General features: G+C 41.1%; 1 protein-coding gene across 1 annotated transcript; it reads left to right on the forward strand.

The window, feature by feature from the left end:
• The first annotated feature begins 1,686 nt into the window (after positions 1-1,686).
• On the forward strand, positions 1,687-13,631 carry TNFAIP6 (TNF alpha induced protein 6). The gene is made up of 6 exons (XM_026052173.1): positions 1,687-1,780; positions 6,586-6,723; positions 7,985-8,146; positions 10,521-10,749; positions 11,614-11,654; positions 13,447-13,631. The coding sequence occupies exons 1-6, from the start codon at positions 1,687-1,689 to the stop codon at positions 13,608-13,610; spliced, it is 828 nt and encodes a 275-aa protein (XP_025907958.1). The 3' UTR covers positions 13,611-13,631.
• The last annotated feature ends 2,276 nt before the right edge of the window (positions 13,632-15,907 follow it).

Raw genomic sequence — 15,907 nt, forward strand, 5'->3', positions numbered from 1 at the left:
AAACTAGAATACGTAATGCTGGAATCTAGGGGTGAAGTGGAAATATAGTGGGCTTCTATCTCTGTGAAATGAGCCAGGTCTGGTGGACGTTTTCTTGCACTGCTGAGAGAGGAGCTGTACAATGTGGTGGGTTGGTCCGGGTGGCAGAGCCTGCTGACCAGCGTGGTGGCAGCGTTCCTGGTCCCAGCGTCCCCACTGTGGGAACTCACTAGCACAGCGGCCATGAGGGCAGCGAGAGTGTCCCTTGTGCCCCGGAATCCCACTGCCAGGCCTGGAGATCACAGGGCACCTCGGCTTCATTGGGAGCGATAGGACATACATCTGTTGTACAGCTGCTGCTGCACACCAAAGGTTCAAACCTCGATGTGAGAAGTGCTCACATGTACCCCAGGAATGTAAGTTTAGGTCAACTGCACTGGAAGGAGTGGTTTGCTGGCACCTGTGAGTGCTGAACAAGATAGGTCAAGATGCTGGTGGTTTGGTGCGGGTGGCATTGCTTTTCTGTCTGACGCAGTGGAAAGGTTATTGACTGCACTTCCCCACAACTTTCCCTTCTCACTTAGCATCTGTGTGTATTGTAGGTGGGAGGAATAAATGTATGTGTGCTATGGGTTTATTACATCACATTAAACTTGGTTTGGGGAGGAATCTCTTCCTCCATGACAGAGCAGATGTTTGTTTTGAGTATGCACAGAGTTCTCCATGCTTCCTTTTCCATGTTTTGCTTTTCATTTATTTCGTCTAGACTGTGCTCTTTATCATGCTTATGGTCATAAGGGTATCTTCTTCCACAACTCCTGACGTGGAAATTACAGATGTTATCAGAACAGGAGAGCAGAGTCCTCCAATGACTGCTCCAGAGTGTGGCGCAGCAGACAGTTTTCCATACTCTCATTCTTCCCGCTTTCTCCTCTCCCACTCATCCCAGCCTTACCAAGGAGTAGCTGCAGGATGCACTTTCAGCCAGAAGGGAAGACAGGCAGACAGCTGTCATGCTATGAATCAGATCCTAAAGTGGGTTTGGAGGGAAAGATTTTAGCTTTAGTTCCCGCTCGCATAACAAAGAGCATCTGTTTTTGGCACTTGCAGTTTTTTGCTGTTCTTGAACAACTTAGGAGTTCAACATGCAGTTAGATTTTATGTGAGGAAATTGAATTCAAATACCCAAGGCAAAACATTGTGGTGACATTTTTTAACTGATTGGGTCACTGTGAAATTAAATTCAAATTATGTATGAAAGAACAGAATGTTTAAATGAGACTGCGAAATAGGATGCGTGATTCTCTTTATTTCTGTAAATCACGTGAGTAGAAACATTATATGCGGCTAGACTGGTTATTAGTCTTACTTTTCTATGGAATTTGAAGACAGTGAGTGCTGAAGAATGAACAGATTTGGCTCGAAAAGTTTTCATGTGTGCTCCAGTAGTTAGGGATAGAATGATTCCTTGGACACACTGGGAATGAAGAGAGCCAAAAATGAGTCACATGGACGAATCCAGACCTCACATTTCATTGTGTAATACTACGAGAGCAAACACAATTGGAGCAGCCCCGCTGACCTCACAGCTGAACGCGCTATTTAAGATCTGGCTACCAGATGTTCCAGCAGAATCTAGCCAGCTGCTAGCAGAGGTTACCCTGAGTGTTTTAACAGAGGATCTTTACAGCTAATAGTTCGGGAGAGATGATTGCACTAATTTTCTTTTCTGTCCTGCTGTGGGGCAAGGCTGACGCGTGGGGATTCAAGGACGGAGTGCTGCATAACTCTATTTGGTTAGGTAAGAAAGAATTTCATTGTGAATGTTTTTCTGCAAAAATCACTGTGTTCCTCTAACAATGTAAGATGAACTGCCAGTAATATAAAAGCATGCATTAAAAGAAGCAAAATCCTGCACTGAAATTGGGTGTCATTTATCTGATTAATGCCTGTAATTTTTATCCTTATAATCATACTGGTTTTTACTGTTTATCTGATGTGTAAGAAAACGTAGTAATGGAGTATTTTGTCTAAATGTATTTGCTGAAGCATGAAGTTAAGTGAAAGCAGTATTGAATATTAGTTCTTTCTAATGAAGGAAAGAAGAGTATGAAAAGAAACATTTGCCAAAAGAATGAATTAGTTTCTGCATGAATATGCTTCAGATGCCTGGGGTCCCACATGTGAAACTAAATGATCTGGAAATAATAGCAGTAATATTTCCTAGGTTTCTAGGAAAATACAGATATGTATATGTTTTGCCCATTCATTTGTTCACATCATTAAATAGTGGAGAAAAAAAAATCCAAAGGGGCTGTACAAATGCTGGGCAGTAATTTCCTTTACCCTAAATAGATTTAAATAGCTCCTAGAATTCTTTCAGAGTTCTTTATTATTATTGTTAAATCCAACAAAAACAAAAAGTCAAAACATTCCCAGGAAATATGTCAAAATAAATACATGCAGTGAGTGTGCTGTTTTATAGACAAATATTTATAGGTTCCTTTATTGTCTTTGGAATACTGCTTATTTCTTTGTGAATTTTAAGGAGTTGCCATAGCCAGAACTCATTACTGCTGTGCTCAGATGCTTCATGAAGAATTGAGACCATACTCTATTAGCTGGTATAACAACCACGTGAATCCAAGGCCTCCTCAGAGGACTTTGTCAGCTAAAAGGAATGTGAATGAGAAGGAAACTGATCTGTAGCATTTTCCAGCTAATTGCACTTTTTTAATTACTTCCCTTTCCCTCTCAGCGTGGCGCACGCCTGCTGTGTCCTGCAGTTACTGAAGGTGTTCAGATAGGAGAGAGCTCTGAGTGAGGCAGCTTGGCACCTTCTTGCACCACTGTGAGGAGGAAGTGTTCAAACGGGGATGACAGAAGAGAGGAGAGGCTCGGGTGACATTCTGGGCTGGAGTAGCAATAAGGAGACACAGAAGATAAATAGGACTGAAGCTGTGTTAAGATAATAGGGACAGAGAAATTGAATTTGGTAGTTTGTGATGGATATTCTCACACAGAAAGGAAGTGGTCAGGGCAGCGGGCAGAGGGAGATGCTGAGCCAAACCTGTTTCTCCCTGTTTTGTTCAGGCTGTGTCTGCACAAGGAAGGAGTGGTTTTCAGCTCTGCCAGCCAAGTGGCAAGAACGGGGCCGGGGGCTCTGTGGGAAGCCCCCTGACCCAGGGAACGGGAGCTGAGCCCCCCGAGCCCCCCGTGATGTGATGATGATGATACCCATCTCTGAAGCAGTTGCACTTTGCATGAAGAACAAGGGTAAAAATTAGACTTGCAGCAAATAAATAGATAGGTGCGAAATTTAGAAGCACAGTGTATAACTTAAAATAATCACTGTGCTCTCACAGCTCCACGACTCCATTGGAACGTCTTTAAAAATGCACTCTCTCTTCTAAGTACTTCAATAAAGTTACTGTAACAAAAAACAAGTTACAGTTAATTAATGGAATTCAGTGCAATTATATATAAATGAAGAAAAAAATGGCAAAATCACAGCTATTCATTTTACACATCTCTGCATTAAAATGTATATAACATTAAAATATATGTATACACATATAATTTGAACAATAAAAGGTATGAATCCAATCTCAAACTAACTATGCACCAGCAAGACCCTCTCCCCAAGATAAAACCTAGGAATGCTCAGTGGCATTTGAACTTGCCTTATCTTCTCTTCTTCTGATAAAGCCCTATCAAGACCAGCGTGAAAATGAAGGGAGTTTCCATTTCACCCTTTTTCTTCAACAAACCATTCAAACAAATATCAAATCTTCAATTAAGGTCAGGCTAGGAATGTCCATGCCATTAACCTTATTTCTGTGATACAAAACATCTTTTGTTTTCTCGCAGAATACAAAATCCTGGTGCAGCTGAATAGATAATTTCACTTAATGTCTTTCCTGTTTGGATGGAATACTGTTGGGGCTCATTTTTGAAACAAACACATAGTAACACTCCTGCATTCAGAAATCTGTCCCTGTTCACACACCAAGTGCCAGGGAGGTGTAGGGACCCTGTCTGCACCCTTGGGCCATATCCACACCATTCACCAAGTGCTCTGAGGGTGACCGTGAGTTACCCACAGGCTTTAGGTGGCAGTCCCTCACTTTGAAGTTGAGTACTTCTGTTTGTCCTTTATTATATAACTGTGTGTCATGCATATTGATGGCACTTTATTAGGCCAAATCTCATATTTTTTTGTCTTTGTGCAGAAGAGGTTGGCTGCATTTTAATCTCACCTACCGCTGTGGGTGACTTGAGGGTCACTCTTCTTGCAGAATCCCGCTGTCTCTGGACTTCAAGGAGAAATTTCAGGAAATGTGAGCTGGGAGGAACATGTCCTTTCAGACCTATAAATGTAAGAACCAGAGGAAAAAGTGGGTGGAGAAATCCCTTTTATCAGGTTTTCAAAGGACTAAGAGATACAGATTGGCGATTGCTCGCAGCAGGTAACACCACCACAGAGACACCAGACTCAGTTCTGCTGCTACCAGTGTAAAAGCCCTCACAGAAACTACAACAGGCAGAACTTCCCAGCAAAACTTTGGAAAACAGAGCAGTGATGTCCTGGCATTTTAGCATCAGTAAGTAGGGATAGATACCTCTTGAGGGACAAGACTTCGAAACGCTCTTACAGAAGAAAAAGTCAAATGAATTAGAGACAGCTGAAAGAGCAACTTACGTGCTCTAGGTGACCCTGCGTGTGCAGGGGGGTTGGACTAGGTGACCTCTGAGGTCCCTTCCAACCTTCATCATTCTATGATTCTATGAAAATGCAAAGCTCTTACTGGGAGCTGCAGGTCTGAACTGTGGGTGATTCCCTCTGAATGTTACGTGCTGCATCCAGTGCTCTTCCAGGCAAGGGGCAGAGCGGGTCTTGCAAAATAGCTGCCCGAACTGTGAGAGCTGTTATCAGCAACTATCACCTATAATAAGCTTTAGCAGAGTTTTTATTTCAACAGTTACTGATTGTCGGAAATGAGGATCCGAAAGCTCAGAATGAAGGGCCCTTTTCTGTGACTCAGTGTAGGTGGGACAGTTTAGCTAATCCCAACTGAGCTGTAGTGATCAGTAATCTCATTTCCAGGTTTTTCCCCTGAGTGGGCAGTGAGGCAACATTTTGGTTTTAATACTTAGATTTTTCAGTTCTTGAATTTAACAAAATTTTGTTGAAAGGAAACAGTGACCGGATTTATTGGGCTAAGATGGTAGATCTCTATGTGAGTGAGCAGTAATACTTTCTATAAAAGAAATTTAGATTTTGAAAGATATATTTTGAACATACTATACAATTATTCTGTAGCTGTTTGCTCTTGTGACTGATTTTTGCACTGGAACTACCTTGGCTTCTTAGAAAGATCTTTCTGCAGAATATATGTTATTCTTTGCCCATGCCAATGGCATTTCTGGCTGTGTTACAATAAGACCTCTCAGTCTTCTGAGACTACTGTCAACAATATTATTTACTTGTTTGGGAGCAAGTCCAATGACTGCGGGTCCAAAAACTACATTGGCAGACGTCAGTTCTGTATCTAACGAGGATCTCGCCGTAGTCAACCACAATTCAGTGGTTAACATTTTTTAAAGCATCCTAACGTAGCCAAAGTACTGGTTCTAAGGAGATTCAGTAGAGTAGAGAGACACTGGAAGAGACATTCTTTTTTTCCCCTGGTGCAAATAACTACTGTAAAAAAATGCTTCCTATTTTGCTTCTTTTCTCAGTTATGTTGCTTAATGGTAGCTGCAGACAGACATTTTTCTCAGATTATACTGAATATAAAAAAATTAAAAATTAAGATTAGATTTATTTGCACATTGGTATCAAGACAGATTTCTGTGCATATGGCATCAGACAAGTGAAACGTGAAGGAAATTACAAAACCTGTGATATTATTGACAGTTTCTAGTTTTTCCTGTAAAGATGCTGTATTTTGGACTTTAAACGTCAAAAAAAAAAAAAGATATATGAAGAAAATGTATTAAATTTCTGTATAGCAAAAATGTCAGCCAGCAATTGTTCTGGTCTTTGAGAGCCAAGCACAGATATTTTTATTTCACATTTTGATTCCCTTTAATTCTTGCTTCTCTTCTATCCAAGTAGTTCTCATTTAGCTTCTCTGGAGATTCAAAACAAAGCTCTGATTCATCTTACAAAAGCCCTTTAAGTTATATCCAAAAGTATGCTGTAATAGCAATCCCGAAAGAGTTTTCCTGGAGTTTGATATGGTCCCGTAGAGATGTAGAGATACTGAACCACTGATTGTTCCCATAACTACTCCTTTATGAGTATTCTTATGGGACTCCTTCCCTGTGGTTGCTGTTTTTCAGTTTTTTGAAAGCTTGCCCCGAAACTCAGTCCGGCTCTTGCTCAGAAACTTCTCCCAACCAGAAACATACCTTTGTGTTGCATATTTTCCTGATACTTCAACTACTAGCAGAACATCTTGTTTCTGTTCTCACCTGGATGGTAGCCCAAGGTGAAGGTCTTGGGAAACTGCTGAACCTGTGAGACTTGACATCCTGCAGGAAGGTAGGTCAGCTGTAGTTGCATTCTTTACTGAGCTTATTTATCGCTTTGCTCTGCAGAACGAGCAGCTGGAGTGTATCACAGGGAGTCACGCACTGGGAAGTACCAGCTCACCTATGCAGAAGCAAAAGCCGTCTGTGAGTACGAAGGAGGACATCTAGCCACCTACCAGCAGCTGGAGGCAGCGAGAAAAATAGGTTGGAAACAAACAGCCATTTGCCTTTCATGTTGCTCACTGTGTTGCCAATCTCTCATTTGCATGAGCGTTATGAATCCTGTGAGGCTTATAAACTCCCTGGATTTTTGCCCGAGTTGCATGCAGTGGCTCCCTGTAGTAGCGGAGTGTGTCTGTGCTACCGACAGAGCTGTCAGGGATAACAGTGCTCCGCACGCCCGAGCTCTGCATGCAACTCCTGGAAAAGCAGGAACACGGAGTGGACATCCATCCTCTGCAGCTGGGCAGGAGTGGGACCTACCCAGTGCTCTCCCTGCTCTGCTGCAGGGCAGGGTGTTTGTCCCCAGGGAGTTTTCTTAGGAAATGAGAGTTCTTTTTTCATCTCAGCAGCCAAGGTGTTTTCATAATGTTTATTTGAGCCCTGTTTGCTCCGAGGCTGAGTGGTTGGAGTGCTCAGAGAGGAAAGCCCATCTCAGGATGGACACCATTGTCCTTCTCTTCGATTCCCTTTGAAAAATGATTAATTCACTCAGAGCATCAGGAAAACAATGGAAAATATCCTCCACTCTGGAAATATGCAGGCTGAGCTGTTGAGTCACAAGCTGGCACTCAGCAGCAGCACACATGTAGAAAGGGTACTGTTGTCTCCTCTGAGGAGCTCGCAGTCCTGGCGCGCCACAACTATGTTCGAGTTTGTCTCGGTGAAACCATGGAGTCAGTCCCTACCAGACAGTGAACAACAGTGCATTCTTTGGATATTGTTTCTAAGTCCTCAGCCACACAATACACTAACAGCGTGTTTTTTGTTTTGTTAGGAAGTACATATTTTAGGCATTTACATTTAATTTGTAAGTATTCTAAGTGAGCGTATCCTTTCCCTATCTGTCTTTGTATATAGCATTTTGCTCACCCTCAGACCCATGTGTATCACTTCAAAGGAGAAACAAAGAACACAATCACTTGTATAATTAATGCAATTTATAATTTGATTACAAATGCTCGTACGCTACCTAAAATTCACCACCCTGGAAGCTTTATAGTCTATCTGCATTTGATTTTTCTTTTCAAATGACAACCCAGTAATCATGCAGTGGATAACATAATACCTCCTGTGTTTAAAGTCATCCACTCAAAAAGCTGTTTCTGTCTTGTAGTACAATTTCTGTTAGATCAGTTACATCTGAGTCATTGATTGGTGAGCCATTATTTATTTGAATACAAAGCACGGTGTCTTGCCTAGGATTAATTTGTCACATCCATACCTCATTTTCTCTCCATCTCAGGTTTCCATGTGTGTGCAGCTGGCTGGATGGCAAAGGGCAGAGTTGGTTACCCCATAGTAAAAGCCGGAGCCAACTGTGGCTTTGGGAAGACTGGCATCGTAGATTACGGGATCCGCCTCAACAGAAGCGAGAGATGGGATGCCTACTGCTACAACCCGAACGGTGCGTTGAACAGAACCCCTGGCCTCTTAGTTGTGATGGCATAACGACTGGCTGTGCCAAGGCACCCACACCCACAGTGATAATGACCTTTTTGCTGGCCTGGTAGGTTTTTCTCATTTTAGAAACACAAACACAACAACAGTTGCTTTTTGCAGTTCTCAGTCTTCTAGTTGCAAACACTGCAGATAAAAATTGGGAGGAAAAAAAAAAAAGAAAAAAGCTATGTGATTTCCGCAAATAAAATCTAGAGTTCTCCAGATTGTTGTATATTTGGTAAAGTTCTAAAAAAATTCTAAAGAAATAGTATTTTCTCAAATCAAATTTGGAGGATTTCCTTGTGTTCCTTTTACTAGCCTGACATTTGTGGAGGAACGTTATCTATAATTAAATGCAGCCAAGGTAAGCACCAGTGTTTTCACTTGCATTGAAAACCTTAAAGGGCTGGCAGATGTTGCAGGAACAGAATCACCTTGCTGGTGAAATGCCCCGAGGCGAGTCTATTGAAATGAAAGCATCATCTGAGAATTTGGCATCTAAGGGTGTCTGGGATATCTATCTCCAGATAATCTGTATGAGTTCCTACGGAAAGAGATAGGCTATAGGCAAGTAGCGCATAGTGACATAGCAGTTATTTTGCAGGTATTTTGCCTATAGACATTAAGTGTTTACCCGTCTTGTTACTCTCTCCTTCTTTCTCATGCCTGTGGTAGAAGGCTCTTGAAAATGAGCTCTGTGGGACTGAAACGTGCGCAGCTACAGCTCCCGGTAGTGTTCCTTTATAACTGCAAGGTGAACAGCAGAGAAGTGATTCAGACATGAGTGACTAGACTTCATGAACATGGGACGTGTCAGTTCTCATGGGAGGGTGAAACAGGTCATCAGGGTCCTGTGCAGCCACATGTGGACTGTTGCTGCTGAGCTAGTTGGTAGCTGGAGAAGCCGCACAGAAATATTAACATGGACACTGCTCAGTTTATCTTGGGATCCTCCATGTGGATGCGTAGAGTGGGTACTGTGAAGAAGAGAGAAACTTAGCCTTGTGCTCTGCCTGGCTCTCCTGCTCCACCGAGTGTTTTACCCTGCATGGGAGAGCCAGGAACTGGAGTTGTCCATGACGTCTGTACAGCTGTGCACATTTTGTTTGTGCTCACAGGGTTTGAGCTTGTTTATGTTAGCTGGGCAGTTGTTAACCAAATAGCTCTGCGGGGTGGGGAACTCTCACAGATGTTCAGCATACAAAGGAAACTGTGAGAGAGGCTACTGCGCTCATCACCGCAGCTCCATGGTCGGCCTCAATTTCTCCTTTGTCAGCCCTCTCTTCTGGCGTGAAAGGTGATTGCTTTGCAAATGGCTTGGCTAGAGGACAAAAGGAAAGCAGAACTGCCAGCACTCAGAAGGTGGCCTGAGCCCCTGCCACTATAGGGTATGTATTCCAGCTCGATGGCAGCCTGCCTCCAAAGCTGGCAGAGTCTGTGTGCAGGTGGGAGACTGTAGCCTGGGGAGGCAAAGCTGAATTGATTGGATGGAGCTTTTGCTCTTCTCAGAGATGCTAAAGGTGTCCAACCACGTAAGGAACTACTTACAGGACTGAAATCACATCCATCCTCCATGTGTCGTGGTGCTGAAAATGCAGGACTTGTGGGCAAACTAAGAGGGTTATTCTCGTTACCAAATTTAAGCCTCCTACCAAAAGTGCTCTGAATCTCCCTTGGAAAGTACTGGCCTTTCTTGTAGGTCTGAATATAGGGAAGAATGGCAAGGTTGAAGTCAGGGACTGTGGGACCAATGAATTGGTCCTGCCAACAAGGTAAGACTCAAATGGGCACAGAACCTGGCAGGAATGCATGCTTTTCTTCCCAAAGGAGACCTGGCTAAGGGAGGAAAAGAGCTGCAGCAATAAAAGCAGTAAAGCAAAATAAATGTAGTTACTAACCTTTATTGGCTTTTTGGAGAAGACACATTTTGAAGAGGTATTTGGAGAAGGAAAAAAAAAAAAGGATTAAAGAGGTGAGAGTAATTTACAAGAGCAGCTGTAAATTTACAGTCTGTGTGACAGGGTTAGAAACACCAAATGTCTTAATATAAAACCCTTAGTTCTAGCCTAAAATCCACTTAAGTCAATGAAAGTTTTTTTCTCTGAGTTAGTGAGTTTTGGATGGTGCCTCATTTACAAAGCATCTGCTCCCAGAAGTGAGGAATAATTGGCATTTCTTCTGAATGCCGAGTGCTTAAATATATGAACAGTGATATTTCTCTGAGTATTCCTGTGTGATTTTCTACAAAGAGATCCACTGAGTCAAAGCTCACAAAGAACTGAATCACAGCCATATCCAAGATTAATACTTGAACTCTGATATTTTTATTTTTCTCTTAGGAAAAGAGTGTGGTGGAGTCTTCACGGATTCAAAACATGTTTTTAAGTCACCAGGCTACCCAAATGAATATGAAAATGATCAAATTTGCTACTGGCATATTAGAGTAAAATACGGACAACGGATTCAACTGCAGTTTCTGGAGTTTGATGTTGAAGACGACACTGCTTGTATGGCTGATTTTTTGGAAGTCTATGATAGCTATGATGATATCAATGGCTTTGTGGGCAGGTAAACTAATTCTCGGCTTAATTACAGAAAGAAAACATTCAAATTCAAAAAAAAATTATTCTTTGTCATTTTCTGTTTTGTTAAATTATATGAAAAAAAGACCAGCAAGACTTTTCAGCTTTGAATAAGTGTTATATTAATTTTCAGGAAGAACTGTCAATCTCAAATATTCTGCATTTGCTTTAAAGAAAGGAAGAAAGGAGGAATGTTAAATTATTAGCAAATTTGTAGTTATCAGCTACAGAAGTCAAATATTTTCTAAGAAAATAGAACAGATCAAATGTCATGGTCTTTTAACATTTGAAGTAGTTTCCCTCTTCTTTGCTTAACTCTTACTTTCTTTAATATCATCTTTTTCATGGTTTTAGCAGTCATTTCTTTAGTATGAAGTGTCTCCATTTTCTAGTACAACAAATAGGTTGTATCCCACCACTCTTCCTGTCCTCTCTACAAATCATGTGTAGCAAAGCAAGGATATATTGCATTTGTTTCTCCTTTAGAGATTATTTTTAATATTTTTCTTGATGAAATTTTTGCTTTCTCAGTTTTGGGCCATTATTCCTTGCCTTAATGCTGTGTAAAATAGTTTTTTCTGCTTTTACGATGTTGGCTTCCTTCCTGTATTGAAAATTCTGTTTCATGCAGCCTTCTCTCCCCCGAATTTTACTATAATGAGAAAAATCTTGGAGTGAATTGCTCTAACATATAGAAAATTATATAAACTGAATGCCTACACCAAATTAGTCTCATGACTCAGAGCTCTCAAAGGAGAGTGCAGACTAGGAGTCACCATTGTCAGCAGAGGTCAGGGATATGGCATGTTTGCTGTGTCACTCAGTCATAACCATTTATAATTTTTTTCAGGTTCTGTGGGGATGAGTTGCCAGATGATATCATCAGCACAGGTAATATTATTTGCACTTTTCATGGCAAAATTCAGCCCAGCTCATCTGTTCTCCCTGTTTTCAAAGCCTTAGCCAACATATCATAAGCTGCTATTCAAAACTGCCCGTGTGCTGTTTCATCAACACAGTTACTTTTAAATAAGTGTGAAAGAAAAAAAAATGTCTAGGTAGAAAAATGAGGGAAGGAGCTACTCATCAAGTTTTATTCTGTTTTCAGGTCAGAGGTTGCCAAAAACATTGCCAAAGCTGGACTTAGAAATTACTTAGTATATATTTATGTATAAATACATACATGTCCAAGGTCTACGTAAAAGCAATTCACTTTTACCTGCCCTTGCTCGAGTGCTGCAAAGTTGCTGTGGTCACTGCAGGCTACTCATGCAAGGAAGCAGCCTGCATGTTCCGCAGGCAACGCGGGCAGTGTGTGCAGCAGCTCATGTACCACAGCTGCAGTGTGCCCAGTACCTGGGCAGTACACGCAGAATTTACAGTGCCCTCACTTACCATCTATGGATGGAGCATCTCAGGGAGGAATTCACCGTGCTCTGGATGGAAATGAGCCTCCCATAGCTGGAAGTGCCTGTCGTGTTGTGTTGCACTGATCACAGAGTGAACCTTCCTTCCTATGATCTCAGAGCCTAATTGTATATGTGTGACACTGCTGGTGTCTTCTTCTTCCTTACCTGGGTGATCCCTGATTAAACAAGGATAGACTGTTACTCATTAATCAAACACAGACTGTCTCTGAGAGGCTCGTAAATGCCAGGATTGCAACCTGGCTGCAAATCAGCACAGTCTCAAGCAAAGGTCTATCTTCTGAGGAGGAATCGCTGGCATCAGAAGAAATACTTCTTAGAATGAGGCATCATATTAATCATCTGAGAACTATGAGCATTGGCGTACAAATTCTGTTTTCAGTCTCTCTACTCCCCAGTAATAAACAATCCTAAAGCACTTCTAAAGAAGTGGACTGAAAATAAAGCATTTTTCAACTCCTTAAATATTTAAAAGAGACAGGAAAAAAGTACATTACAGTGGAGAGAGACCATTACCATGTGCAGAAAGAAAATATAAAAATGAACAGGAATGATGGGAATGAAGTGATGGTGAAAGAAACAGAATGCAGACAGAACAGAACAGTGTTTGTCAGGCCAGGTTATGCCACTCTTTTGCATAATGGGTTGTTGGAAATCAGTTGGATTAATCCGTGCGAATAAAGAAGGCAGAACCTGAAAAATAATTGTGGGGCTCTTAATACATGGAAAATGGGATTCTACCCAGCTCCAATGCAGTTTTCATGCTCCAGCAAATTCTGAGTTAAAGTTAATCTGAACTTCAACCTTTGCTTTGCTTGCTGTTCTCATAGCCCACAACCGTAAGCAGTGGGAGGAGAAGAGAAAAGGTGCCCTGTCCCATCACTGCTCTCCCAGGTTGCACTGGCCTGGCAGGGAGAACAGGTGACAGTCTGGTAGGGCTGCCGGAGGCTCCCGGCCTATTTCACATGTCCAGGAGTTTTCTTAAATTGGGTGACTGCCTAAGTCCAAAATGGACCTCGTCTTCTGCAGGGGTGAAAGATTCTTCTCAGCTCAGAGGTAGGCAGAGCAAGTGGATTCCTCTGCAGACCTCAGTGTTTAACTTTCCCTGGGATGTCCATCCATGCTGCAGCTTGGAGACTCCCTCCTGGAAACGCAGTTGCCTCAGGGAAGCAAGAGAGAAATGTAAAAATCACTGAAATACCATGTTTTTATGCCACTCAAAAATGTAATCCTTGCTTTTCTTTTTCTTGTCCTAGGAAATGTTATGACCTTGAAGTTTTTGACTGATGCCTCAGTGACGGCTGGTGGTTTTCAGATTAGATATGTTACTATGGACATGCCTTCAAAGTCTGGTGATGGAAAGAATACAACTTCCCAAGGAAAAACAAACTTCTTAGCTGGAAAATTTGGTATAATGTGAGCAGATTAGCAAGGTATAATCATTAAGAAACGTATTTTAGAACACAGTTCTGATATCTGTTTCTCAAATAAGAGACATACACACATTTTCTTCATATTTTTCTGATTTCTTATTTTCTGCCTTACATAAGCTTTTTTTTTAAAGAAGTAGATTAGGAAATAAATTATAAAAGTTGCATAAATAATAGAAGACTATTTTTAGATTACAAGGATTGTATAAAACGGAAGAATTCATTGTTAACAAAGATTTTTAAATTATTTTTCTATACGAACTTTTCCTCATTTCTTGCTGTACTTGAACATTTTTTTATTTTGTGTCACAAATGCTTGTTTTTTAGATTTAATTTAATTTAGTCTTCTATCCTTATCTTTCTTGATTTCTATATATTTATTTTTGGATTCTTGCTTTATTTCTTTCTGTTCTCTATTTTTAAAAAATTATTATTTTAATGAACTGAATTCCCTGAAACCAAAAGGCCATTTGAGTAAACTCCTTTTTAAGATCCATGAATTGATCTTGTTGGTGGCCTAATTGCCACCTGTGTCATTGGCTGAAGTCAGAAGACATAAAGCAGCAGGAAAAGCACAGAAACAATTATATTATCATCATATTTTGTTGTGAGATAAATTTAAAACTACTCAGTTTTGCCAAGGTTTCCTCATCCAGAGAAAAGAAGCTCAAACATTTAACTTCTCTGATTTCACTTAGTAAGCAATCAAATGAAAGACTGTATAGTACTAAGAATATTGGTGAGATGAAGCATCAGAAGTTATTTACTGGCTACCAGCACACAGTTTCTAAGATACTGTCAAGATGCTACATGTTTACACAAGTTTTAAGACTGTACTATTTTGAACTGGTAAGCGTAGATCATTCTCCGTATGTTTTTTACTTCAGTTTAAATTCCTCAGTCTGAAGTGTCATTAAAGCTACCTCTGTTTTAACCTTGTCCAGAGTTTTCCGTGAATGCTCTTTTACTTTCGTGAAAACTTTCAGATTTTTGTTCACTTTTCCTTATTTAAAAAGGAAGTAAGTTTTGAGAGGTTTTTGGTTTGTTTTTTTAATGCTTCAAAGTTTCCTGACCCTAAACCAGCAGAAATATAATGCTCATTGAGCATCTTCCTGTGATTTTTTTGATCTAGCACTTTGTGAATTCCCCAAAAGCGCTTTGAACAAGAGAAGATTCATAACCTAATCCATCCTGTCTTCACTTTACAACATTCTCAGCCATAGTACTTTATATTCACTTCAACTTTGAGCTTTTCTTGTTTTAATTTCACTTGGAATAGGATTTTGTTTTCTGGTTCAAGCAGCAGTGCAGGCAGCGCACGGCAGGATCAACATGAACTCATACATGATTTCTCTTGCATAGCTGATGGTGCCACTGCTCGCTCTTGGCTGCTAAGTAAGTGTATGCAGGCAGTGAGGACACCCTGCCACTGCAGAAAAAAAGTAGTTTTCTTCTTTCAATAAGGCACCATATTCTGTTGTAAACGTACTGCCTTTTTTTTTTTTCTTGATTTAGCGTGATATTCTGCCAATAAGCCCATGGCGTTTAATATCTTCTAGACTGACATCTCCCTCACATTATACTTACTGAAGATGCCTGCTTATATTGCTTATATTGCTTCTATAATCTTGATACTTGCCTAGAAACAGTGCATCTGACATCTCTGCAAGATTTATACTCATGTGAAAAAAGGAGCACACTTTGTCCCTTCCCTTCCTTTCCTTCTTCCTTCAAGGAAATGTCGCTTGTTTCCTGCTTTCGCAGTAGCCGCTGTGCGTTTCTCTGAGGGCATCGCTGAGCTGGGCCAGACCCAGCTTTGCTGGGTAACCCCGAGCACCTCAGCTGCTTGCTGGGATTAGGATTGAGGTTTGAGTTTGAGGCCGTTCCCAGTGGGGCTTTGATCTTCCCTCTCCCTTGGTAGGAAAGGCAGCAGATTCAGCTGAGCCTGTCCAGGATCCGCAGCCAGGCAGGGCTCACACAAGCTCTGCCTGCCCAAAGGCAAATTTGGGGTAAAAGTGTTGGCTTTGGGAACGCCCTGCTTCCAAGCCGTGTTTCCAGGGCGCCGTATGAATGTGGTTATGTTGGTGTCAATAAATGTCACTGTATTTTTTTACAAACAAATAATATGTATTTTTAAATAAATATTTCTTCTGGGGAAATTCAGGTCTTTGGTGTATATGAAGAGTGACTGTGTTTTACACACCCCTCTCTGGCTATCTGCACGTACCCTTCACTTTACTGGCATTTTTATATCGTTCTTTTATCCTATTCAAATACACACCAAGAT

The sequence above is a fragment of the Nothoprocta perdicaria genome, unplaced genomic scaffold (assembly GCF_003342845.1).
Source record: "Nothoprocta perdicaria isolate Ctin4 unplaced genomic scaffold, notPer1 scaffold_84, whole genome shotgun sequence".
Lineage (NCBI taxonomy): Eukaryota > Metazoa > Chordata > Aves > Tinamiformes > Tinamidae > Nothoprocta > Nothoprocta perdicaria.

Excerpts from the sequence above, each read along its gene's own strand:
- TNFAIP6 (XM_026052173.1), top strand. The coding sequence starts at position 1,687 with ATGATTGCACTAATTTTCTTTTCTGTCCTGCTGTGGGGCAAGGCTGAC. Across the intron at positions 10,750-11,613 it reads ATCAATGGCTTTGTGGGCAG|GTTCTGTGGGGATGAGTTGC; the intron begins GTAAACTAATTC and ends AATTTTTTTCAG. Across the intron at positions 11,655-13,446 it reads AGATGATATCATCAGCACAG|GAAATGTTATGACCTTGAAG; the intron begins GTAATATTATTT and ends TTCTTGTCCTAG.